The sequence below is a fragment of the Vulpes vulpes genome, chromosome 9, assembly GCF_048418805.1.
Source record: "Vulpes vulpes isolate BD-2025 chromosome 9, VulVul3, whole genome shotgun sequence".
In the NCBI taxonomy this organism is placed as follows: domain Eukaryota; kingdom Metazoa; phylum Chordata; class Mammalia; order Carnivora; family Canidae; genus Vulpes; species Vulpes vulpes.
Genome location: NC_132788.1, coordinates 47,147,805 through 47,173,444, shown reverse-complemented (window position 1 = coordinate 47,173,444; position 25,640 = coordinate 47,147,805). Strand labels below are relative to the sequence as shown.

The following is a 25,640-nucleotide window of genomic DNA, read 5'->3' as shown; positions in this document are numbered from 1 at the left end:
GAATTGTATGATATGTAAATTGCATTTCAATAAAGTTGTTATAAGTTTATAAGAGAAAAAAAGAGAGTAGGGACATTTCCCAACCAGACAATGAAAGAAATGGAACTAGACAGGAAAATATAACCCATACATATGGAAAAAAGCAGGCAACAGAAACTGCTAGTGAGAGCAAAGAGTTGTCAGATTTAACAGAAAAAGACTCCAAATTAGCCATTAAAAATACAATCAAAGAACTAAAAGGAAACCATAGACAAGTAAGTGCAGGTATGATGACAATGTCATATTAAATAGAGAATAAGGGGGGTCTGGGGCCGCAGTCAGTTATGTGCCTGACTCCTGGGGTTTTGGCTCTACTCTGCTCAGGGTCTTAGAGTCATGAATGGAGACCTATGTGGGGGTCCCTGCTTAGCACAAAGTCTACCTAAGTTTCTCTATCCCTTTTCCTGTGCCCTTGCACTCTCTCTCTCACTAAAATAAGTAAACAAATCTTTTTAAAAAATTATTACATAGAGAATACCAATAACAAGAGAAATACTATAAAAACAATCCAAATGGAAATTCTGGAGTTGAAAAGTGTAACTGAATTGAGAAATTTTCTACAGGTACTCAACAAAAGATCTGAACAAGTAAAGGACAGAATTAGCAAATATAAAAATAAATTAATAGGGATTATGTAATCCAAAAACCAGAAAGAAAAAAGAGTAAGGAAAAATTATTAAAGCCTCAGAGAAATGTCGGAAACAACTAGGTATACCAACATATACAAAATGGGAATAGCAGAGGCAGAGAAGAGAAAAGAGAAAAATACCCAAAAACTTGAGGAACTGAAAACTTCCTCAAATTTTAGAAAGCACTAATATGCACATTCAGTAAGCCCATGAACTCAAAGAAAAATAAAAGCAAAGAAACCTACAAGCAGAAAAATCATAGTAAAAATGCTGATAGCCAAAGACAAGGAGACAATCTTAAAAGTAGCATGAGAAAATATCTGAGAAAATCTCTGCTATCACTCTAACTGTAGCCCACCATTTTCCCTCTTTTTATATGCTTTATTTTTCCCATAGCACTACCACCATCTAGCACACTATCTACTTTTTTATTGTCTGTCCCCTCCCATAATAATGTACATCCTCGTTCTCCCCAAGAAACGAATGGATTTTATGGTTTCCCTGACTTTATTTTCCTCTGAGTTTACATAGTTCCTTCAATCTGTAATGTGTTTGTTTGTTTGTTTGTTTGTTTGTTTTAAATGAAATTTGGGAAGTTTTCTACCATTATTTCTTCATATATTTGTTCTAGCCTTTTCTCTTATATGTTGCATATTAGATTTCAAAACCACCCCGTACATCTCTATCATTTTCTTCTTTCCCTTCTAATCTTTTCTCTCTTTTCTAATGGTTCTGTCAGTCTATATCTAAGTTTATTTATTTCTCTATCCTATCAATTTTGCTAATAACAAACACATACAGTGGATTTTTTTAAAGCAGATACAGTCACCAGTTCTAAAATTTCCATTTAAAAAAATTTTTGTGGCTGATAATTCCTAACCTTCAGCTCATTACAAACAATATTTTTAACCTCACTAGTTATAATAGCTCCCAAGAAGTCCTCATGTGATAATTCAATGATTCTGGTTTATCCTGAAGTTGCTGTGTGCTGATTTTCCCTTTCCTTGAGAATAAGTCACATTTTCCTAGCTTTTCAAAGGATGAGCAATTTTGGATTATATGCTGGACATGGTGAAAATTATTCTGTAGAGACCATATTTTTCTGAAAAGTATTTATGTTTTTGTTTCATGGGGTCATTTTCCTGTTTAGATACAATTACAGACTGTCATACCTCCTATGTGTGGTGTCTTGGATCTCAGTTCAGTTCTTGAACCCGTATTTACAATCTATTATCAGTTTTCCATGATCATGGTTTCAGGGGTTGGCCAGAGATTCAAGCTGAGTTTTTTTAAAATATAGATTCAGATTCTTTCCTTGCTGTCTCTTATCCACAGCTGCCCATTAATCTCCATGGTGTTGACTGGCCAAGTGTTTTTTATCTTAATTTTTATGGCCAGAGTGAAAAATGGGGAACTCAATCCATGCTGACCACTTGTTTCATGTTTTGATACTTCTCTAAAACCTGACTACAATTATTCAGTCTGAAAGCCCTCACATACCTGTTTTCTGTATTATGTGCAGAGTTTTAAGTGGTTACTGTGGGAATATCACTCTCTTAGGAACTTGCCTATCCAAGCAAGTATCAGAAACCCTCCAAAGTGATTTTTAATTTTGGAGATTGTTCTATACATTTTCTCTGTTAGGCCTTTATCATAATATAATACTGATACAGAATCACTATGTTATCGTTTTCTTGAATGGAAGACAAAACACAAAGCTTAATATTGAAATATTTAGCAATGGAGATGAATTGCTTGCCACAAAGGGTTAGGAAATGTCCAATAACAATTAAAAAATATCAAAACTTTAAAATCTGTTTTGCAAGCTTATGTCAAAAAACCACTATATATGACTTTTTATAATCTTGTAGACACTGAATTACCCCATCAAATGCAGCTCTCCAATACACTAACCTCACAGTAAATTTTTCTATACTAGACAAAGTTACAGTGAGAAATTCCGTGTTTTACCAATTACTTCCAAATCTAATGATTTATTTAATTGATTAGTAATATACTCCTTTATTTACAGTTTACCTAAAATAGCTAAGTACAAAATATTCACTGACAAGCCATATTGCTCAAAACCAGACATTTCACAGAAAAATATCTAATATTCTAATTCTAATTCTTTTTCAACAAATCATAATTACACAGAATAGGCTGCATAGTATATATAGTTTGAGGACATTATTTTGGGGGGAATTAATTTATTTCAGGGCCCAGATGTTGACATGCCATCTACATTAAGCCCAGAATCACAGAGAATACCATCTGACCACTCTACTTATTGGAAGTTCCATATAACATGCATCAACAAGGGCAGCCGGGTCGCTCAGTGGTTTAGCGCCACCTTCAGCCCAGGGCCTGATCCTGGAGACCGGGGATTAAGTCCTATGTCAGGCTCCCTGCATGGAGCCTGCTTCTCTCTCAGCCTGTGTCTCTGTCCTCTGTCTCTGTCTCTGTCTCTGTCTCTCTCTCCTCTCTCTGTGTCTCTCATGAATAAATAAAATATTTTTAAAATGCATCTATGAATATAAATATCTTATTATATAATATTTAACAATTCTAGATTTGTAATTTAAGCTAAATGGCAACTATTACATACAAAACATTATAAAAATTCCACTGTAACTCACTACCCCTTCAACTCATAAAAAAGTGACTTTACTTCCTACTTTACCCAAGAAAATTGAGACTATTATATGTGTACCATTTCAGCTTTTTTCCTTGTCATAACACAATCTGATCTTTATTTGCATCCTTTCTTCTTTCTCTTCATTCTCTGAATTTCTAGAAAACTTCAATGTCAAAAAATTTTACAGATGCATTTCCTAATAGCATTTCTACTATTAATACTTACAAATTGAGAAAATACATATACACTCACAGATTTACAGTCTATTTTCATTAACAACAAAGGGCTCAGGAGGCACCTGGGTGGCACAGTTGGCTGAGCATACAACTCTTGGTTTTGGTTCAGGTTGTAATCTCAGGCTCATAAGCCCCACAGACTCCACACTAAGCAAGGACTCAGCTTAGGGCTCTGTCTCCCTTTGCCCCTCTCCCATACTTTCTCTTCCTCTCTTGCTCTCTTTCTGTCTCTCCCCTCTGCTAAAATAAATAAATCAGCCTTAAAAAAAAAAAAAAACAGGGGCTCAATGGCTATACTCACAGGCTGGGAACTTTCATAATAAAATATTTTTTTCATGAAATACCTAAAATTTAGAGGTATTTTCTTTTAAAAGTTCCGATTTTGATAGAGGTATTCTATTGTCTATGATAGGAATACATTCTGTATCACATGAGTATCTGCGTATAGAACATGGTGACACAGGGTTACTACTCATTTTCACTTTTGTTATGAAAGACTATGGATGAGAAAGAGCTATATGACAAGTCACTAAGTTTGCAAAGTGGCTCAAGACAATGTTTGCTCCTTCCAAATAGGAGAATTACATAACCTGTTTATATTTAGTCCTTTTCCTTTTTCCTGCCAGGAAGCTGCCATCAATTCTAAAATTTCACTATAAGAATCATATTGGATTTACACTTTGCATATCTGTGGGAGCTTTTTAATTTTCTATCTTAATTGTGGATCACTGATTTTGATTCACTTAATAACATTCTGGCAGTGTTTGAAGAAAGCCACTTCAAATATTTTAGGCCAAGCTGAAGAAATATAAAAGGAGGCAGAATCCAAAAATCTAATTACAGAAATATTCCCACACAAAGCCAACACATTGCAGAACTAGAACCCAAACCCAACAAAAGGACTCATGAAAGAAAAAATGCTGTATAAGCACAAATTCATTTCTAGCAATGATAAAGTGTTAGGGACAAAAGATTGTAGCAAGTATTTTCACCTTGACATAAAAATGACAGCATTATTGTCATTTAATATCATTGTGATTTAAAATCACTAGGGACAGAAATATTTTAGTACACCTTTTTAATAATATAATCTTCGCACTGATTATTTAAACACTAAGTTTTTTTTTTTAAATAGCTGTTCGATGGAAGACATGAACTTCTTCAAAATTAAAAAAACTTTGACTTACACTGCATAATTCTCTCAGCTCCAAAGAGTTTGGGATGTCACAGCTCCTTATGTGATTTAAATAATACTCATATATTTCCCTAGCCAGATATACTGCATATTAAAAACTCTTTCATATATGTGAATACAGTATTTTGCCTATATAAGTCTTCATTTTGAAAGTTAAAAAAATAGGAAGAATATGATAAATCATATTAAATACTTGCTTTTGCAAAATTCATATGGTCAGTATTGTACTACCTTCCTTATCTATTGTAAAGGACAAACAAAAGTAAAAACTAAAACTGAGTAATTTCAGCCACATGTAATTTTACACTATTTTCCTTTTAAACCTTTATTCTTTCCAAACTATTTCTAATTTGAACAATAATGGTCATTTCATTTGTTCATTATGTATTTCAAAATCTGAGATTTCAAATACCACATTAAGCAATATGGTTTCATAAAATTTATTATTTCAGAATGTCAACAAAAGCCATGACTCTAAAAAAAAAGCCTAATGTTATAGGAAATATTCTAAAGAATTTTCAAAGTTTGTGAATGGAAAATAGTTAAAAAGAAAAAAAGCACCTTTGAAACAAAATGAAACCTGTAAGAACAACTGAGCTCCAAAAAATAGAGACAACTTTTAAACCACACTGAAGATTATCCCTATATATTATATTGTATCACATTTCACATAAAATCCATATAAAACTTTCCAGAATTATAATAGTTTTATTACCTTATATCCAGGTCCTAACTGATGAATTGCAAATATCTGCGCAGGGTTGAGTGCTTCACTGAATACATACACGGCACCAAGTTGACCACAGAATACCCTATTTGCATCAGCAGTTTCTGAAGATCCGAGAAAGCACTTGTCATAGCTCTATTTTTAAAAAGTCATAAAAAAATGTATTATTTTGTAATGACAAAATATTTAAGGATACTTGCCTTCACTGTCATGAAGACCTTACAGTATAACAATAATGATAGAAGAAAGCATCACTTAAGACTTTATGGAGTATTTAAATAATAAAAAGGCCAGCTATAGATTTTTAGAAAAAGTTAATCAGTTAAATATTTTGTATCTATGGAAAAGCAAAAATAACCAATTATTCAATAATCACTTAACCACTTTCCAAATGTCATAGTTAAAGACAAATGGGCTTATAATTCTATTTATAAAAGTAAAACTAATTTGAAATTCTAATGATTTAATAACTGTCTATATAGAGATTCATATGGATCAGAGAATAACTATTCCAATTTTTAACCATAAACACATAGGCCTAATTTCTGAAACTATCTAATTTCTCCACACTATGTCAAGGACAGAATGAAAACCAATTCCCTCTCTTCCATGAGTAGGCATTATGCAGAACCAAATAAACAAATCACTAAAGTCTGCAACCTAAAGCAGACGGTACAATGCTCTCCATCTGGAGACTTCAAGACCTAAGAAGCCATATTTAACAAGCCCTTTCTCATCTCTACTTCTTAAAATCTCCCCTAATGGTAGGCTCCAGTTTCCCTCCCTCATCCTTATAAGTTATTCCACACCTTAGTACTGATCATCAAGACATTAAATATATATGGAATTCCTTTGGTGCCTCAACAGAATAACAAAATATTTGTGAATGAATTACAAAGACAGAAACTCCTTGTCAAATACCCAACCTGTAATTAAAACTATAAGAGCCTTTAGAATTTACTGCATAATGTATGTGTATATATGTGTTATTGCCCATGCCTCTCTATTTTTTGGTGTACTATTGCAAATAATTCAAAAATAAGTCTTCTTTCTTTATTCTCTTCCTTCTTTTTAAATATAACTGTAGGGCAGCCTCAGTGGCCCAGCGGTTTAGTGCCGCTTTCAGCCCAAGGTGTGATCCTGGAGACCCGGGAACAAGTCCCACATTGGGCTCCCTCCATGGGGCCTGCTTCTCCCTCTGCCTGTGTCTCTGCCTGTCTCTCTCTCTCTCTCTCTCTCTCTCTCTCTCTGTCATGAATAAATAAATAAAATCTTTAAATATATATATATTTATATAAAACGGTATCTATATAAAACTGTAGAGTTAGTGACAGTCAACAAAGTCTCTTAAGTTTCTTCCACTGTATAATAAAAATCCTCTTTGGAAGGTAGACATGAAGCAGAATTTCATCTTTGCAAGCTACATGTGGTTTCTGTCATATAATCTTCTATTTTGTTTGTCTGGATGTTTAAAAAAATGATTCTTTAAAAAAACATCTTTAAAAAAAGAAAAACCTTTAAAATGAAGAAACCAAGATTCTTAGCTCTCAGGTCATGCAAAAACAGATCAAGGTTCAGACATGGTCTGCAGGGTATATTCTTCCAACCCATGACTCAGGGAAAAAGCTGCAGACTTTGTACACAGTACTATTTAGAAGAATACCAGAGAGAACAAGAAGAGATCCTGCTCTTGAGTAAATTATAGTCTGGAGAAATATGGACAATACTGAGATGTGAATTTTGTTTAAAAGAGGCAAGTTTTTATAAAACCAGGTACCCTGGAATAGTTATCTATTATTGGTTTGGAAATATTTTGGCATTAGAAAATATCTTTTACTCTGGGTCTGACAGGCCAGGATAATGACAAGGGAAAGTCCAGAACAGAGATCTTGAGGTTTTAACTCTAGATATTTTCTATTCAGAATTCAACTGTGTAACCTCTCTCACTACTAACAGGACAGTCAAAACTAGTATTGTGTTTGTTATTATCACAGTAAGTCATTTAATTGATCTCCTTGCTTCTGTCATTTTTTTCCTTCAAAATATTCTCAATTCTACAGCCTGATATTTTTAAAATATGAATCAGTATCATATCACCTGTCTGCTCAAAACTTTCCAAAGTTTTTATGCTGGGTAAGATAGAAAAGCCCAGGTATTATGTTAACACGAGACTCTGCATGATTTCACCACCTACTATCTGCCTAACCTTATCTCTTTAACATTATTCTGTCCATTTTTGGTTGCTTTTTTGTTTAATTAACTTTTCAGTTCACCTCATAGGCTTCGCACTCACTGCTTCCAGCAAATGGGATATTTCTCCCAAATATCCACATGACTTTTTCCCTCAACTCTTCTAAGGTCATTTCTATACCATATAGCTTCCCCTTCCCTACACCTATAGCCTCTATACTATTTCCACTTTTTTTTTCCACAGCATTTATCACTACTTATCTAGTAAATAACAATGACTACATGTTATACTTATTCACATTGTTTAAAGTCTTCCTTTCACATCCAGATAAGATGCAAGACACAGTTTTTACCGCTTGAAATTCTGGAAAGAATAGAATACTGCATGGATGTTTTGATCTAATCCTTAATAATTTATTTGAGCAATTTTCCTTTTTTTGTATCACTATTTTAGCAACTTAATTAAACGAGACCTAAAAATTCACTTAACAGAAAAAAAAACTTTCAAAGTATAACTATTTTCTACAAAACAATTCTATTACAAAATTCATGTTATGAACAATAATACATTACATATTTAAATACATTAAAGCACAGGTTAAAGAAAAAACTTACATCATTTGTGTTAACATGCCAAGCCATATCACCATAGGATACCAGCTGTCCATTAACATAACACCGAATTTCACTGTTCCTCCACCGATTATAAATGTGGACAATGCTGATCATGTACCACTTAAATAAAAAAAAAAGATTTAAAGATCTTAATATGTCATGTTTAGTTATGGTCTAAAAAAGCAATCATAACATTCATAGCACACTACAAGAAATGCTTGAAAGAATTAACAATTACACATTACCATTTCAAGTTGCACCTCTTATTTCTCATTTTGCAGATGAAAGAATTGATTCATAAAGATTAAATCCGTGATGGAGACAGACCTAGAACACTCTGAACTCAGGAATGATATTCCTTCCACTATACTAAGATCTAAATATTATGGAAATACAATTATATTTGTGCTCATTCATTTAACAACATGTATATCCTGCCAGGCACCACAAATACTCAAGTTTGACCAGACAGAGCACATAGATCCGGCTATCCTGAAATTCATGATGTAATGAAAAAGACACAGATTAGACAAGTAAAAAAATATAAGATGAATAATCAAGATTACTCTGAGGGGGAAAAAAAAAACAGTGTAAACTGAGGAAGAATAACCTAGGATTCTACTTTGGATTGCATGCTCAGGAAATACCTACCAAAGAAACAACATTTTAACTAACATTTATAATAAAATTTAAGTGATTTCAATTCCACAATTTAGATTAGGTACAAGAATAATTACATATTTAAACTTACTAATGTGTGAATATACATTAAGAATCAAGGAATGAGTTTATATTAAGTTCTATCTTTATAGTTACTAGGGTCAACCAAAAGCATTTTAAGTGTATATTTTGATACAGAATTATTTAAACTCTTACCCTTTTGAAAGTTAATAACCTAAGGCTGAGAATACAGAAATATTTTTCTAAAATTAAAAAAAATGCAAATAATTTACAGATACTTGAACAAGTATGCCTTGAGGGATTAAGGAGGGAAAATTAGACTTAGTTTCCCCCCCCCCAAAAAAAAATATGTAATGCAAATTTTGTTTCCCAAATTACTTAAGCACTATTCAATCATTCCATATAGCATATTTTGAAAAACATAAAGCTGTAATAATTCTCAGCCACTAAAATATCAGTTATTTCAAAGTGTCTGGAAAACACTGAACAAAATTCTATTTTATTAATGTTATCTAGAAAATAAAAATACAGGCAGCCCTGGTGGTTCAGCGGTTTAGCGCCGCCTTCAGCCCAGGGTGGGATCCTGGGGACCCGGGATCGAGTCCCATGTCAGGCTCCCTGCATGGAGTGGAGCCTGCTTCTCCCTCTGCCTGTGTCTCTGCCCCCTCTCTCTCAGGCATAAATGAATAAAATCTTTAAAAAAGAAAGAAAAGAAAAGAAAAGAAAGAAAAGAAAAGAAAAAAAAGAAAAGAAAGAAAGGAAAAGAAAAAAAAAGAAAAGAAAAGAAAAGAAAAGAAGAAAGAAAAAAATAGTGCACTGAACAACTCATGGAAGATAATAACATAAACACTGTTCCTCAAGTAAAAAAATAAAACGTCAGGTAAAACTATGTAATCCCTAAAACACAAGTTATTTTAAATGTTTCATTTTAGATTATCTTTAACTCTAATTATTGCAAACTGAATCTTCCACTTGATCAGGACAATTTGTATGTTTCTCCTGATTAAAAGCAGAAGAAAATCTTTAAAGTCAGTCATTTAACAACTATTTCTAAATACTACAAAATTCTCAAGAAGAAGCCATAAAAATGGTGCTTCAAATAAATTTAAGAAAAATCTAAGGCAGCCCAGGTGGCTCAGCGGTTTAGTTTACTTTAGCACTGCCTTCAGTCCAGGGCGTGATCCTGGAGACCAGGGATCCAGTCCCACGTCAGGCTCCCTACATGGTGCCTACTACTCCCTCTGCCTGTGTCTCTGCCTCTCTCTCTTTCTGTCTTTCAAGAATAAATAAAATCTTTAAAAAAGAAAAAAGAAAAATCTTATGGTTTATTTGTATGCATAAGAATTCAAATTCACCTATATTACCCTCAATGAGTTTGAAAATTTTCTACCAGAATGCCATCTAGGTAACACAGGAAATACAATCTTCATATTTTGGAGTAAATTTTTAAGAAATTTTAAATTTCTAACTAGAATACACATAAATAAATGTCTATAAATAGAAGAGGATTTCCCGCTATCCAAGGACAAGTTTAAGTAATATTAGATACATTATTATAGTTACTGACATACCTAATATGAGTTCTTATTTATTTAACAAATATTTATTGAGTTCTTTCTCCTGTATACCAGAAAATTTATAGTGTGCTAGGCTGGGCAGTACAAACTTTAAATTCATACAGATATAAACTGAGTTCCCAGGTTATGAGCTCTATGGCTTCTGGCAAATTATTTGGCCTTTCTGAATCTACTCTCATGTCTAAAAAAGGAGAAATAATAATGCCTACTTTGTGGAGTGGTTGGGAATATTACAGATAATACATAATATATAAAAACTATGAAGAACATGGTTCCTAATACATATTTGGCACCTACAAATAAGATGGAGTTAACTAAATATCTATTTTTTTATCCACTATTTCCTCCTGATGAGATTTTTTCTGCTAAGATTGACATTATTTATTTCTCAGAGTCCATCATTCATTTAAAAAGTTTACTGAACATCTATTTCATGCCAAGTATCCCCCAGACTGTGGGCATACCAAGATAACAATATACCTTATGGAGGTTTCACCAGAAAAACAAATATGAAAACAATTATAAAACCATGAAAAATATCTAAAATACAGATAAGGGAGCAAAAGAAGGAATGATTAATTTGAGAGGGGGAAAAGCAAAGACAAATGAAAGGAAGGGAACAGGAAAATCACTAAAAGAGTAAAATGAAACTTAAGACTTAGTTTGAAGGATGAATACAAACTGTTACATAAACAGGAGGGTGGGGGGCATTTATTCCAGGCAGAAGAATTCTAATACTTTATATAATAGCACAGAGGCATGACAAAACTTTTCTCAGTGTTTAGATCAAGCTGCAATAACAAAGACCAGCTTATAAAGAGACAGGTAGGACACCTTTAGTAATTGGCCTTTGTTTCTGCATAACGTGGTATCACTAAGGAATTCTGAGCAGGAAAGTGAAATGATCATCTTCATAAAAGGAGAAATAACTGGCAGTTATTTAGGGAAATAACTGGCAGTATTGAGTAGGTAGTTATTTAGGGAAATAACTGGCAGTATTGAGTAGGTAGAATAGTTAGGCAAATGTGGTTAAATATAAACTTGAAAACTCCTGCCAAGGTTCAGGTAAGAAAACTAATAAAATCTAAATTAAGACAAAGACATTAGTAATTTAAAAGAAGGGGGATAGGGACTAATTCACAGAACTGAACAGAAGTGATGATACAGAAAAGGGGAATATAAGATGGTTTCCATTTTTTCACTTAAATGGGTTGTGGTACCACTAACCTGAGATCATTAATACAGTTAATATTGGTCAATTAATATTAATACAGTTAATAAGTAGCTAACTTAATTAGTCAGATAATAAGATGTGGAGTTACAATAAGGTTGATTTTGGTCAAAACTGATATCTGATAAAAATGAATGAATAAAAGAATGCATGTTGAATGGATAAACTGATCTCAGGGAAGGTCACACAGTAGTTACAAGGAAAATGAACTTTTCTGTTCTCTTGTGGTACATCTCTTGTTGTGGTACGTCAATCTATACTTTACATAATAAACAAGTGCCGTTTCAATTCAAAAGAGCACAACCTTTGACTTGATATTTTTGACTTATATTTTAAAAGAAATGGGAGGAAAATTGGAAACTGTGTGTATATTGCTATTATGTACATCTACTGAGATCTGCAAAAATAGATCTATAAAAAAGGAACAAGAAAAAAACCTGTAATAAGAATTCATAGGAAAATATAACATGATTTTTTTTTAGATTTTATTTATTTATTCATGAGAGACAGAGAGAGTCAGAGACATAGGCAGAGGGAGAAGCAGGCTCCCTGCAAAGAGGGTAGCCCGATGCAGTACTCGATCCCAGGACCCTGGGATCATGACCTGAGCCAAAGGCAGACGGTCAACCACTGAGCCACCCAGGCACCCCATAACATGATACTTATACAAATATCAATAGCAGCTAACACATATTGAGCCCATACTACATATTAGGTAATATACTAATAATTGTCATACGTTGTCACAAGGAAACATCTGATAATTGGTACAGGTAAAAAAAAAAAAAAGTTTTAACATAATCATTTCTTTGTGAAAGGCCAGTTAAACACATTAAAGAATATAATTTAGCTAGGGCATCTTCTGGAAATATAAAGAAAGAAAAGAGAATGTATTTATTTTGAATAACCAAACACTAAAGTAAAATATTTATGGTTTTCAAAGATTATATGAGAATCCTTATAGGTTTTGCAAAACCTCCATCACTCTCTGGTCCTGCTCCTATCAAGACTCCTTAGAATCAATGTATATAGAGAGGTTACAAATTAGAATGTATCTCTCATAAGGAAGCAGCATAAAGACAAAAAGAGAGAAAGAACAACAAATGGGTTAAACTGCTTTAAACTGATAAGTGACAATTTTATTTGGTTCTTAACTTCACCCTAATTTTCCTTATGTATACTCTTCAAATCACTGTTATCTAAACTTGTCTAATGAAAAAAAATCACCTAGAGCATTTGTTAAAAACATATTCCTAACACGAAAATTATAATTCTAAGAATTTGTATCTATAACAAGTTCCCACTGAAAGTCAAAATAATTTGGCACATTTGGACTCTCCTGGGTGTCATCCTAAATCCAATAAATCAGAATTTCTGGAGAAGAAACAATTGAATTTTATTAAAATAACTAGGATTTGTATCAAGAAAAAAAGAACTCCAATCTAATGTATAAACTTATTTAGAATCATTGCTCTTTGAGCAATTTTCTAGGTATATATTAATGCATTATTGTTACACTGACATTTTTAAATAAAAATAGTTATTACTAAAGCAAACATTTTTATTAGACTCAGGGAAAATATTTAAATGTATATTTGAAAACCCCATCCTAAATCATGTTTTCTTTAATATATAGGAAAACATACATGGGATGGATCATAAGCAAATATGAAAACAAACAAAAAGAAAGAAAAAGAAATGACATTCCCTCTGTATATTCAGGCTCATCATCTCTGTTTTGGTTGTTCCTGTAGATAAATATTCCTGTAGAGAAAAGGCAGATTGTGCCTTAAAGGCAGTGGACAATCTCATTGTCATATATCCAAAAAAAGACTATTGAACCTGGAGAGTAACTGACCTTAAACATGTGGAAATAGGAACTCCTATACTTCTTCCTTTGTTTTTTAAATTCTGGACTTTCAAATGGTTAGTTACTCTAACACAACGACGGGGCCTATTATATTATATATATATGCACACAGACACACACACACACATATATATATATATATACGTTATATATAATATATAATGGAACATCTCTCCAGAAAAACCCCAGGTGATAATGAATTATATTTTATAATTCTAATTAATTAGTTACACATTTCTCTGCATTTTCTCGTTATTTTTTACCTTTACAGCAAACTTTTAAAAACACATTTCAACTTGTTCTCTGAATATCCATATTCTACTGGATATTAAACAAAGGCATATTTCATGAGCCAAAACATTAACTGTTGAACATCTTCCTCCTTGCCAGTATTATTGAAGAAGCAGGAATCAGTGTAACTTTAAATCTCAGGAAACAAGACTCAAGACTAATAGAATGAGCTAAAACTCCCTCAAGTATTGCCAAATCTGGAGGCTTAACACTTGACCTTTTGAAAGAGCTAATTACATATAAATCCATAGTGCATGACATGTACACATATATATACTACTGTGAAATCTGAATGTCCAGTCTAAAGACTGGTTCTATTATCAAAATCAAATGAGATTAGAGAAAGAGGGAAGAAGAACAAGAAAAGGTGGAGATGAGAAAAGGAAAGAAAGGGAAAATTAAGGGAAAATGAAAAGGATGAGCAAACAAAGGAGTTAGATGTAAAGGAGGAAACAAGAGAATTTGAGGGGAAGAGGAAAAGCATGAGAGAATTGTAATTAAAGCAAAATTTCTGCAAATGTTCTTCAAAACTAATTCTTCAGAACTATAGTTAAAGTAACATAAAATTCATATAGATGTTTCCCTGTGAATAAACTTTAAATTAATAATGTAATTGTTAAAATTCTTTAGTATTGTTTCATAAATATGCTGAAACTTGAAAAGACACTGCCTTATTTCTATAAAACACATAGCAAATTTATATACTACGTAAATTATTATATATGACATATCATATAAAATTATGTATCATTTATACCAAAATTTTAGAATCTGAATAAAGATATAAGAATGTGTAAATAGTTGGAATTCTAACTATTCTTATTTCTTTTTTTTTTTTAACTATTCTTATTTCCATTAAACCTGTACAAAACACTTTCTCTAAAAGCATAAAAGATCTCTCTTAATGCTCATCGATAATGCTCAAATCCTCTACAAATCCAAAACTTAACTTGGTTTTGCAGTGTACATTACTGTGCTGGAACAACAAAAAGGGTTGGTAAGCTTTTGATTTTAAATGTGAATCTCACAGTAACAACCTATACTATCTTTACTGTGGTAACTGTTTCTTCCTCCTGCCAAAAGGTCCCTGGCATATAGCCCTACAAAGATGCAATGACTACAAGGCCCAGGCCTTCTTTCTCACTTTATCAACAGTAACACCTCATTTATTTTATATCAATAGAAAATTAATTGCTCAATAGAAATTAGCTGTCCAGATAAATACAACCTACTCCTTCAGGAAACAAAAGGGTTCTTTTGATTGTTAAGGCATATTTTATTCATTTATCCAACATCTATTATTGGCAGTCCACCAAGTTCAAACCTCTATGGCAGGTATGTGAAGCAATACAAAAGATGAATCCAACACATAGCTTAGTCTCAATAGATACTAAATAATGTACATATAAATGAATGATAAAGATTTAAAAGAAATAATTGCTATAAGAAATACTGAAATAATATGCTATGAGATTCTATCTGAGAGCAAGGAAAATCAAGGAAAGATTCCATGGAAATGGTGTTATATGGAATGGACCCTAAAAATAAGGCAGGATTTGAAGATCTACAGTCATAAGTGAGGAGACATGTAAATGTTTTCATGCCAGAAATTGAACATTTGAAAAGGAAAAGATAAAAAATGAAACATGTACAGTAGCTCAGTTTTGACACAATAAAGGGTATAAACAAAAAGCTAAAAGTGAAACCCAAATCATGAAGGACTAGGCTAAAAATGTTAATTTACTCTGTAGTTAGTGAGAAGCAAATGACTAGTTTGAGCAGTGGAATTATATGATCAAGAAGAATATAAATCAGATATTACTGTGTAACACAGTTTGGGAGAGGAAGAGACAAAGTATCCAAGGATAAAGAGAGAACAATATGAAGAAGTTAGGAAGTAAGGGAATTTTTAAAGACATATATTACAGAGATACAAAGTACAGAAGTGGAAAATTTCACTGATATCATTCATGATCAAGAAGGGGAGGAAGAACAAAGCCAACTCAAGTATCCACTATCATGAAGACTGTAGGCTGCTTGATAAAATCAGCGTACTTAAGAACATAATGAATATAAGACTGGAGATGTAAATTCAGTGTTACATAGTCTGTGAATGGACCAGAAAGACTTTCACAGGGCAGTACCTTTTGGTAGATAAGGATGTAATAATAGAGCTCAGAGATAAGAATAAGAGTGGAAAACTATCATGAAACTGAATAAAAATTCCCCCAAAATACAAGCTCCATAAAAGTAGAATGTTATCTGTTTTGTTCACTGTTATATTTGCAGTGCCTACCAACAGGGTCTGGGACTTAGTAAATACTCAATAAGTATTCACTGTTAAGAATGCCACAGAACACTTTTTAAAAAAGCCCCAGGCCTGGAACACAGTAGCTTCCCCATCCCCGCCATGATTACTAATGGAGTAGAATCTAAGATAGAGTTTTTTGGTTTGTTTTGTGTTTTAAGAAAGCTCAAATACCAAGGATAAGTGAAACAGATTTAGGGGTAAAAGTGACAGAACCAAAATTTAAGCATATTTTTCCCCCTCCAAACTGCCACAGTGGGTTTTGTTTAAGAGTCTTCCAATGATCTTTATGCTACTGCTGACTTTACAGTCTATTTTATTCTTATATTCCTTTACCCTATCTTAAATGTTCCCTCTTCTTTAAGGCAGCTTCATTTATAAGCTTGGCTTTGCTTCTAAGATAACCCTGAAGTGACTCTTGGGATTGAGATTCTCAAACTACTGTCATAGCAACTGTCTTTGTTCCCAAATAAAGTTACCCATTCCTGCGCCTTAAAAAAAAAAAAAGCCACAGAACAGATCCCAGAGGGTGAGCAAGCAAGACAGACAGAGACTGCAAGTGGTCAAGAGCCTGATCTTTTTAGGTGAAAAGTTAGACATAAAAAGAAAAAGAAAATACAAAGAAGAAAAAGAGAAAAGCATTATGAGTCATAAGAAAATTAATAAAAGGGAATATTACAGAAGTCATAATAGGTGGATTTTAAGACAGTGGGAATGGCGAATTGTGTCATTCTCAATAGAAATATTAATGTATACCAACCTTACGTGGTTGAAAATCGTATTTCACACAGTGCTGAAAACCTTTTCCTTTAGACTTCAGTGATGTGACTATTAAACAGTTGCCAACAAAGTGAGCAGAGTAGCCAACTCCTTTGCTAGTACGAAAACTGTAAAGAAAAACTGAGACTAGTACAATATCCTCTGATACAAAAAGCTATATCCAAAAATTATTATATAAATAATATAAAACATTATTATAAAAACAAAACTAATTTCCCCAGAGAGTAGAAGGGGTTTTACATGCACCAAATAAAGACTATATTATGAAAGGTTTAGAACCTTGAGAAAATAGAAGAAGACTACAGAACCTTTTGAAATTTCAATGTAAAATAGCACAAATACTCAAAGACAAATTAATGGCCAATAAAAGACTACCAAGTATTTCATTAATCTTCAAGGACCTCTGAAATTAGCAAACACAAAAACCTTTTATACTACTATTACACTGCTGTTTTCAAAAACAAATTATTCCCAATTCTATTATACCCTTAAAAATAGCTTACAAATTATTTTTAAAAAGTCAGAGCTAAATTTGATAAATGATGTAGGTAATCAAACAAAGGAGTACAGTTTTAGAAGAAGAAAAAATATGTGTCTATGAAACAGTTATTTTCTTCTAACGGAGCACTCCTCCTAGCTGTGAATTTAAGCACAGTATTGTAAAAATTGTAAATGCTCTGGCAAAATAATAGTATTACTGAAATAAATGTATGATCTGCCAAAATCATTCTGAAGTTCAACCCATTTGTTTGGAAGTTCAGATGTTTGTTTAGAACTCCCTCTTATTACTATCCCTATGTGATCTTTTATAATAGAGCTTACAAGCTAATAATAGCTCACATTTTTTGCACTCACATTTTTGAGCCAATATACAAAAGCACTTAATTATTCTCTCATTAAATCTTATATGATAAGTACTATTATTATCCACACTTTACAGCTGAAGACACCAAAGCATATCATTAATAAGTAATGAAGATAAGACAACCTCAAACAGCCTTATTTCAGAACATTGCAAGTATTAATTAAGGTAATACATGTAAACACAAATGCCTAGTATATAGTAAGGCAATCATTGAAAGTTTGATGTTCTCATTACTGTGCGTTATTGGTAAACTAAAATTACCAAGCTCTCGATCCCTATAGGTCAACCTACTATTGGGTTTATTAACCCATTCTGTTAGTTATCTTTCAAATAATTAATTTTTTATTTGATTGCATTTTCTTACATAGTAATTATCACTAATATTTTTAATCATATCTTAATTATGATCATAGAACAAAAGAAATAAAAAGGCAAAGTAATGAAATCGAAGGAGTTTGTTTTTTTCCTCCCCTGGATCGGGGACTCACATGTCCACTAACAATCCCATAGTTAATCTATAATGATGTGGACTGGACAGAGGAGGTTTGTAAACCTTGAGTTTCAAACCATAATGAGAAAAAAAAAAATTAGGCCGACTGCCAGAATTAACAGCAAAACATGAATAAAATAAATTGACATGTATCTTTATAGTTTTAACATACAAATATATATATATATACACATTCTATTTAATATGTTGCCTTGACACATATTTATAAGACTGACATACTAAGACAAAAGTACTAAAATTAAATATATTACTTACCAATAAAGATAAGGTTTATCCTTATCAACATTAATGTTATTTAATGGATCCATACGAAACCAAGTATTTAGGGTGAAGCCATTCTGATAAGGCCACTTTGCAATAGGAGGCAATGCAATTGCCTACAAGGCAATGAAAAAAATATACCAAAGTATCATTTAAAAAAAATATGGTATTAACCAAGATCAAATCAGATCAAAAAACAATAAAGGTATAAATATCAGGAAATCATGGACTTATTCCCAGCCAATGGCCTTAGCACCTTCTGTATCATCAATTTCAACATCCAGTCCACTAGACTCTAAATCAAAACTTAAAAGATGCATTAAACTAAGAGAGAAAGGAAAGAATTTAAGCCAAGCCGCCCTTCAAGTTTTCTAGACCTACTCTTCCACCAAGAAAAAACAGTTGGTGTAAGGTCATTTATGATCTCCATAGATATCTCCACTGAAAGAGCCCTAAAACCCATACAGCTGCAAAGACGAGTGAATCAAATTACAATGGAAAAAAAAAAAAAACTTACAAAAGAAAAATCTAACCTTGAGTGATAATGAAATAATAATACTCTTTGGTCTTACTACAACTGGTATACCAAACACACACCTGAGAGGCTCTAGAATAGCATTTTCCTTGGTTTCACTGTAGACTTCTAATAATTCCATGGATAAATAATGATCTTTATATTATGGCCAATCTCTTTAACAAGATAGTTACCTCTACTGAAAGACATTCTCTTAAATTTAGTATATGACAGCTAGAATGAATGTTTTAGGAACCTGAAATTGCCCATTTCTGGATGGTACTCCTCAATCTCTGGCTCCTACTTCTATACCAACCAAAGCCTACTATACAGTATACACTGCATCCCCAGCCTTTTTCTACTTTGTTTAACTAATAATGCATACCTACTCCCTTAATCAATGTACAAAAGCTAACTGTGTATACTACTGCCAGATGTGAAACTCAGGCACATTTACATCCAAACCATCTGTGCCTGATATCAACACTCATTTCTAACATTCCTGCTAAACCCATGGTGTTAATGGTATATCCTTTGGGATACCTTTGTGATTTTGGATTTAAGTGGTTTTTACTCTTCCTTCATATTTCCTTCTAAAATATTCTGGTACCCACAACTGGATGTTCCTCACTGTCCAATGAGTCCACAAGACTCCAAAATCTATATCCCTTATTGTCTCCTCGTCTAATAGACTCCAAAATCTATGTTCCTATCTATCATAATTTGCAAAAGAAACAATTCTGATGTTTAGATGGAATACTCTCAGTAAACTAAGTGAATACAAAAATTCACTATGTCCTAAATTCAGCAGATTCGTGAAACAGATGATAATCATGAAAGGCAGATCTAGTATAGTCACTAAAGTCACAGATCATATAAAATGTCATTTCACATTTGTCATTCACCTTATACAACTCACTCTATAGAATTCCATTCCAAATTGCTCATATGAAGGCAGCACAGCTCACAGAAAGGCATGTCCACAGTATAAAATATAATTCAGAAGGCCTAATATATATATATATATCAGGGAAAGTAAGCAGTATCATAATTTTAGTGATCCAAAGGCACTGCCATTTGACAGTGGTCCCAGACAGTATGTACCCACTGGTACAATCATGCTCATCCAGAAGTAAATTATCAAAAACACTGTAATAATAAGGATTTTAAAATCAACTCTTATCTGAATTTTTCAGTAGTTCAATAGTAGAGATAACATATCAATCTGTTGTAAAAAACGAAACATAATAAAACAATGGACTTAAGGTCAGACAAATTTTATTTCAAGATGTGAGCCTGCTTTATGCCCCTGAACAATATTACACTGTTTTTTGTTTCACAACTTTTAATATTCCTATTTTGTTTCACAATTTTGTGACAATTGAAAATTATAACTTTAAAAAAGTTAGTAACAAAATATTAAGGGAAGAAATACAAAATTGGGGGAATGGTTGATGAAATGGGAGACTACAAAGACGCTTAAGTACTAATAATAAAGAGTAAGAAATGTTTATATGATGTTTAACAACTTATATAGCATTTAGTGTATTATTTCATTACTGGTTCACAGTAAAACTATTCCATGAAACAGTGCTAATATTTTACATGAAAGTTAGCCAAGAAACATTAAGGGATTATCCTGCATAATAAGGAAGTAGAGGATTCAGAAATCAAAACCATTTCTTCTAGTCAAAAGTTATACATCCTCTCTACAATGCTACAATGATAAAAACAATGAAATGAAATTAAAGTTCCTTAAAAAAAGAAAACATGGATAAAATTTCAGCTAGATTAATCAGAAGAAAAAAAATCCAATATCAAGAATGAAAGAGGAGGCAACACTAAATATCCTACAGCTATTAAAAGGAGAAGAAAGGGATATGATAAACATATCAATATATTCAAAAATTTAAATTAACTGGACAAATTATTGGAAGACAAAAACTACCAAAGCTCACTCAAAAGGAAAGAGAAAACCTCCCTATATTCATTAAAGAAATTAAGTTCATAGTTTTAAAACTTTCCCACAAAGAAAACTCCAGGCCTAGATAGCTACAATAGTGAATTCTAGCATTCATTTAAGAATAAGTAATATCAATTCTACACACTCTTTAATGGAAAGAAATAAATAGTTCCCAACTCATTATATGAGGATTACCCTATCACCAAAACCAGATAAAGATATTATATAAAAAAGGAAACTACATCCTGAAATCACTCATAAAAATAGTTGCAACATTTCTTAGCATTATATTAGCCAATCAAATCCACTGTTATATGAAAAGGTTAAAACACAGTGACCAAGTAGTTTTTATTCCAGGAACTTCCACAAAATGGTTTAACACTGAAATATCAATCACTGTAATTTACTATGTTAATAAAGACTAAGAAGAAAACCCACATGTTCACTTCAATAAAATCAGAAAAAGCATTCAGCAAAATTCAACATTAGTATCAACATACTAATGATTAAAAAACTTCCCAGTACACAGGAACAGAACAGAATTTTCTCTATCTGACAAAGGCATGTCTTAAAGCCTAATACTAAGCCTAATACCTTAAAGCCTAATACTAAGGCTGAAAATGAGCCAAGGATATTCCTGTTATGCTATACTGCCCTGGCGTCCTAGCCAGTGTAGTAAGGCAATACATGAAATAAAAAGGCATACTGACTGTAAAGTAAAAAAGAAAAAAAAAAAAAAAAAGAAAAGAATAAGACTGGTTTTATTTACAAAAACATCCGTAAGTAATCCTAAGGCATCTACTAAAAAACTACTAGTGAGTTTAGCAAGGTGTCAGGATATAAGGTTAATATACAAAAAAGATATCAATTGTACTTCTATATACTAGCAAAAAACAGTATGGAATATTTATGGATAAATTTAACAAAAGATGTTTAAGACTTTATACTTAAAACTGCAAGAGTGGAAAATCACAGAAAATTAAATAAAGGAAGAGGTATACTGTGTTCATGGACTGGAAGACACACTAATCTTCTCTCCAAATTGTTTACAGGTTTAACACGATAAAATCTAAATCACAGAATGTATTTTATAAATTTTACAAGTTTATTCACAATATGTATTGAAATGCTATCTAAAATAGCCAAAATTATTTTAAGATGAAGAACAAAGTTGGAGTACTTACACAACCTGATTTCAAGAACTACTTACTAATAGAGCTACGAAAAGAATGACAATCTGGGCAGCCTGGGTGGCTCAGCGGTTTAGCGCTGCCTTCAGCCCAGGGCCTGATCCTGGAGACCCAGGATCGAGTCCTGTGTCAGGCTCCCTGCATGGAGCCTGTTTCTCCCTCTGCCTGGGTCTCTGCCTCTTTGTCTCTCTCTGTGACGCTCATGAATAAATAAATAAAATCTTAAAAAAAAAAAAAAGAAAGAAAGACAATCTGATATTGGCATAAAGGCAGAAAAAGAAGACAAAGGAACCAAACACAGAAACAGATCCACACAAACAAGGCCAGATAGTTTTCAAGAAATATGCCAAGGTAATTCAAGGTTAAAGGACTCTTTCTTTAACAAATGGTTATGAAACATTCCATATTCATATGCAAAACAAACAAAACTTTAACCTCCAACCTTCCTTCATATCATACTTTAAATATTCACACAAACAGAATCATAGACCTAAATATAAGAACTAAAACAAAAGAACTCTTACTAGAAAGCAAAAGATAAAAATGTTACGATCTTGGATCATTCTGATTTCTTAGATTACAAAAACATATGCCATAAAAAAAGAAAAGTTTAATTGAACTTCATCAAAACTGAAGTGTTTGCTTTAAGAAATACTGTTAGGAAAGTAAAAGGAAGAGCCAAATTAGGAAAAATATTTGACAAATATATATCTGACAAATTAATTTATATTCCAAATACATAATGAACTCTTAATAAAACTAATGTTTCACTGAACAAAGATTTGAACACAAACATCACAAAGAAGATATAAAAACAACCAATTAACACTTGAAAAAATGCTCAGTATCATTGGCCATTAGAATAATACAAAATTAAAACTACAACATGGTACCATTATATAACCATTTAAATGCCTCAAATTAAAAAGATGGCCAATGTCTAGGATGCAGATCAACTGGGATTCTTATACACTGATGAGAAGAATGCAAAACTTTCCACTACAGAAAGCAATCTGCCTGTTTCTCATGAAACGAAACACACACTTAGCATAAAACGTGGCAATTTCACTTATGTTTTTACTTAAGAGATGAGAACACATGCCCACAGAAGATCATGGGCAGTTTTACTTATAATAGCCAGAAACTAAAAACTCAAATATTGAGATGGATAAACTAGTGAATGGATAAACTGTGGCATATCCATAAAATATAAGACTACTTAGAGTAAAAAGGAACAGAATAAACTACTGGTAAGCTACAACATGAACAACCTCAAAAACATTATGTAAGTGAAAGAAGCCTGACAGAAAAGATTACATACTGTAAGATTTTATTTCTATGAAATTCTAGAAAAGGCAAAATCATAAAAACACAAAATAAATCAAAAGTTGCAAGGGACAGGGGCTAGGGAGAGGGAACAGGTTTGAAACAGACACAAGAGAATTTTGGGAAATGATAGAATTGTTCAAAATCATGATTGCAGTAGTGATTATCAACTTAAAATTCATCAGACTGTACTTTTAAATTGGGACTTTTATGTGAATTATACCTTAACAGAGCTGTATCAAAAATAAATAAATAAAAATAAACACATGTATTTAAAACTTACCGCAGCACTACAACCAGGAAAATTGAAAAAAGTATCAGGACCATGTCTTTGTGGCATCTGATTAAGAACTGATAATAATTTTACTGCATGTCTTGGCTAAGGAAAGAAGAAAAAGATATGTCACTATACAAATTCAACAAAAATACCTAATATATCATGTTAGACACTGGACTGTTTTCTAACTAGAAAGAAATTAATTTTACATCATTTACTAAACTCTTTAAGGGGAACAATTTCCATTACAAATTCAAGTTTATAGCTCTCTAGAGATAAATTGTTGAACATTAAGTATTAATGTACTAATATTGAAAACTGTTCCCTCTGACCACAGCTTACCCAGATTCCACTTTCTCCTCGAAGCATGCTGAACAAAAGCTTCAACTCCTTGACAGTGATGCTGTAGCTGGCAAGAACCCCCAACATATCAACTAGAAGATCTTCAAAGGAAAATAAAGTTATTCTGAACTCTAGTAATGACCTGCCATCTGTCAAGGTAATATACTTTTTGAAAGAGCAAAAGTTATCAATTCTCATTTCTACATATATACTTAGCTAAATGTCCTTATGAATAGTTATTCTAATTAACAATTTTTAAGTCATCAGATAACCAAAAATCCTGAATTTTAGGATTTTTCTCATCAGATTTACCATTACAATTAAGTTTCCTTAGCAAATACATAAAATAGATTTTAAAATTCCCAGAAAACACACACACACACACACACACACACACACACACACACACACCTGCTGTGTACAGGGAAAGGAAAGCAAAAATATGCAAAAGTACAATTTAATTTTGTAAATTGGTTCTTTTCAAATAAAAAAGTAACAGTTGCCAAATTTATTTTACACTTATCTGTTCTTAATAAAATATATTATTGAAACATCCCTTGCCCCATTAACAACAATTCTGAGCACTGACTCCTTGCCTGGCATTATTCCAAGTGGTTTACAGTTATTAAGTGCACAAATTCTCGTAACAAGCCTATGAGGTAAGTACTATTATTAGCTCCTTCCTAAAATGAGGAAAGTGACTAAAATGAGGAAAGTGAGACATAAATAACCTAATCATCTTGCCCAAGAACACACTGCTCCAAGTGATAGAGTCAGGATTAAAACCCAGGCGGTATGGCTCCAGAGCCCTGTTACCTATCAATCTCTAAATCAAAATGTGACATAAATATAGTACTAGTGATATCCATTCTGTTCATGTGTTTATGTGCATATGAGATACATATCAGCTCAAGAGATGATAGAAAAATTATACATTTAGTCATTTGTTCTTGATTTCTTTCTCATCTCTAGACATTGTGAGTAGTACTCTATCTTTAAGAAATTAAGCATCTAAATATCTACTTTATCAATTTCTAAAACACTTCCTAAGAATTAAAGATAGTACTATCTTTTTTTTTTTTTTTTTTTTTTTTTTTAATGATAGTCACAGAGAGAGAGAGAGAGAGAGGCAGAGACACAGGCGGAGGGAGAAGCAAGCTCCATGCACCGGAAGCCTGATGTGGGATTCGATCCTGGGTCTCCAGGATCGCGCCCTGGGCCAAAGGCAGGCGCCAAACCGCTGCGCCACCCAGGGATCCCAAGATAGTACTATCTTTAATAGAATAGAACAGAATGCACAAATACATTCTGAATAATTTATCATCAACTAATTTTAAAAAGGTGTTACGATAAGTTTAAATAGTTACTGATGCGTAATATTTAT

The 25,640-nt window shown here is 32.5% G+C and overlaps 1 protein-coding gene across 15 annotated transcripts in view; it reads right to left on the bottom strand.

Moving 5' to 3' along the window:
- The window catches only part of NBEA (neurobeachin), a 662,404-nt gene that overhangs the window by 554,871 nt on the left and 81,893 nt on the right, over positions 1-25,640 (bottom strand). For all 15 annotated transcript variants that reach the window (XM_072719992.1, XM_072719993.1, XM_072720000.1 and 12 more), the window contains exons 3-8: positions 24,257-24,357; positions 23,921-24,016; positions 18,639-18,760; positions 16,988-17,114; positions 8,270-8,389; positions 5,453-5,599 (exon numbers count right to left, since the gene is read on the bottom strand). In XM_072719992.1, the coding sequence (XP_072576093.1) occupies positions 5,453-5,599; positions 8,270-8,389; positions 16,988-17,114; positions 18,639-18,760; positions 23,921-24,016; positions 24,257-24,357 (713 nt within the window). The remainder of the gene's footprint in view (positions 1-5,452; positions 5,600-8,269; positions 8,390-16,987; positions 17,115-18,638; positions 18,761-23,920; positions 24,017-24,256; positions 24,358-25,640) is intronic.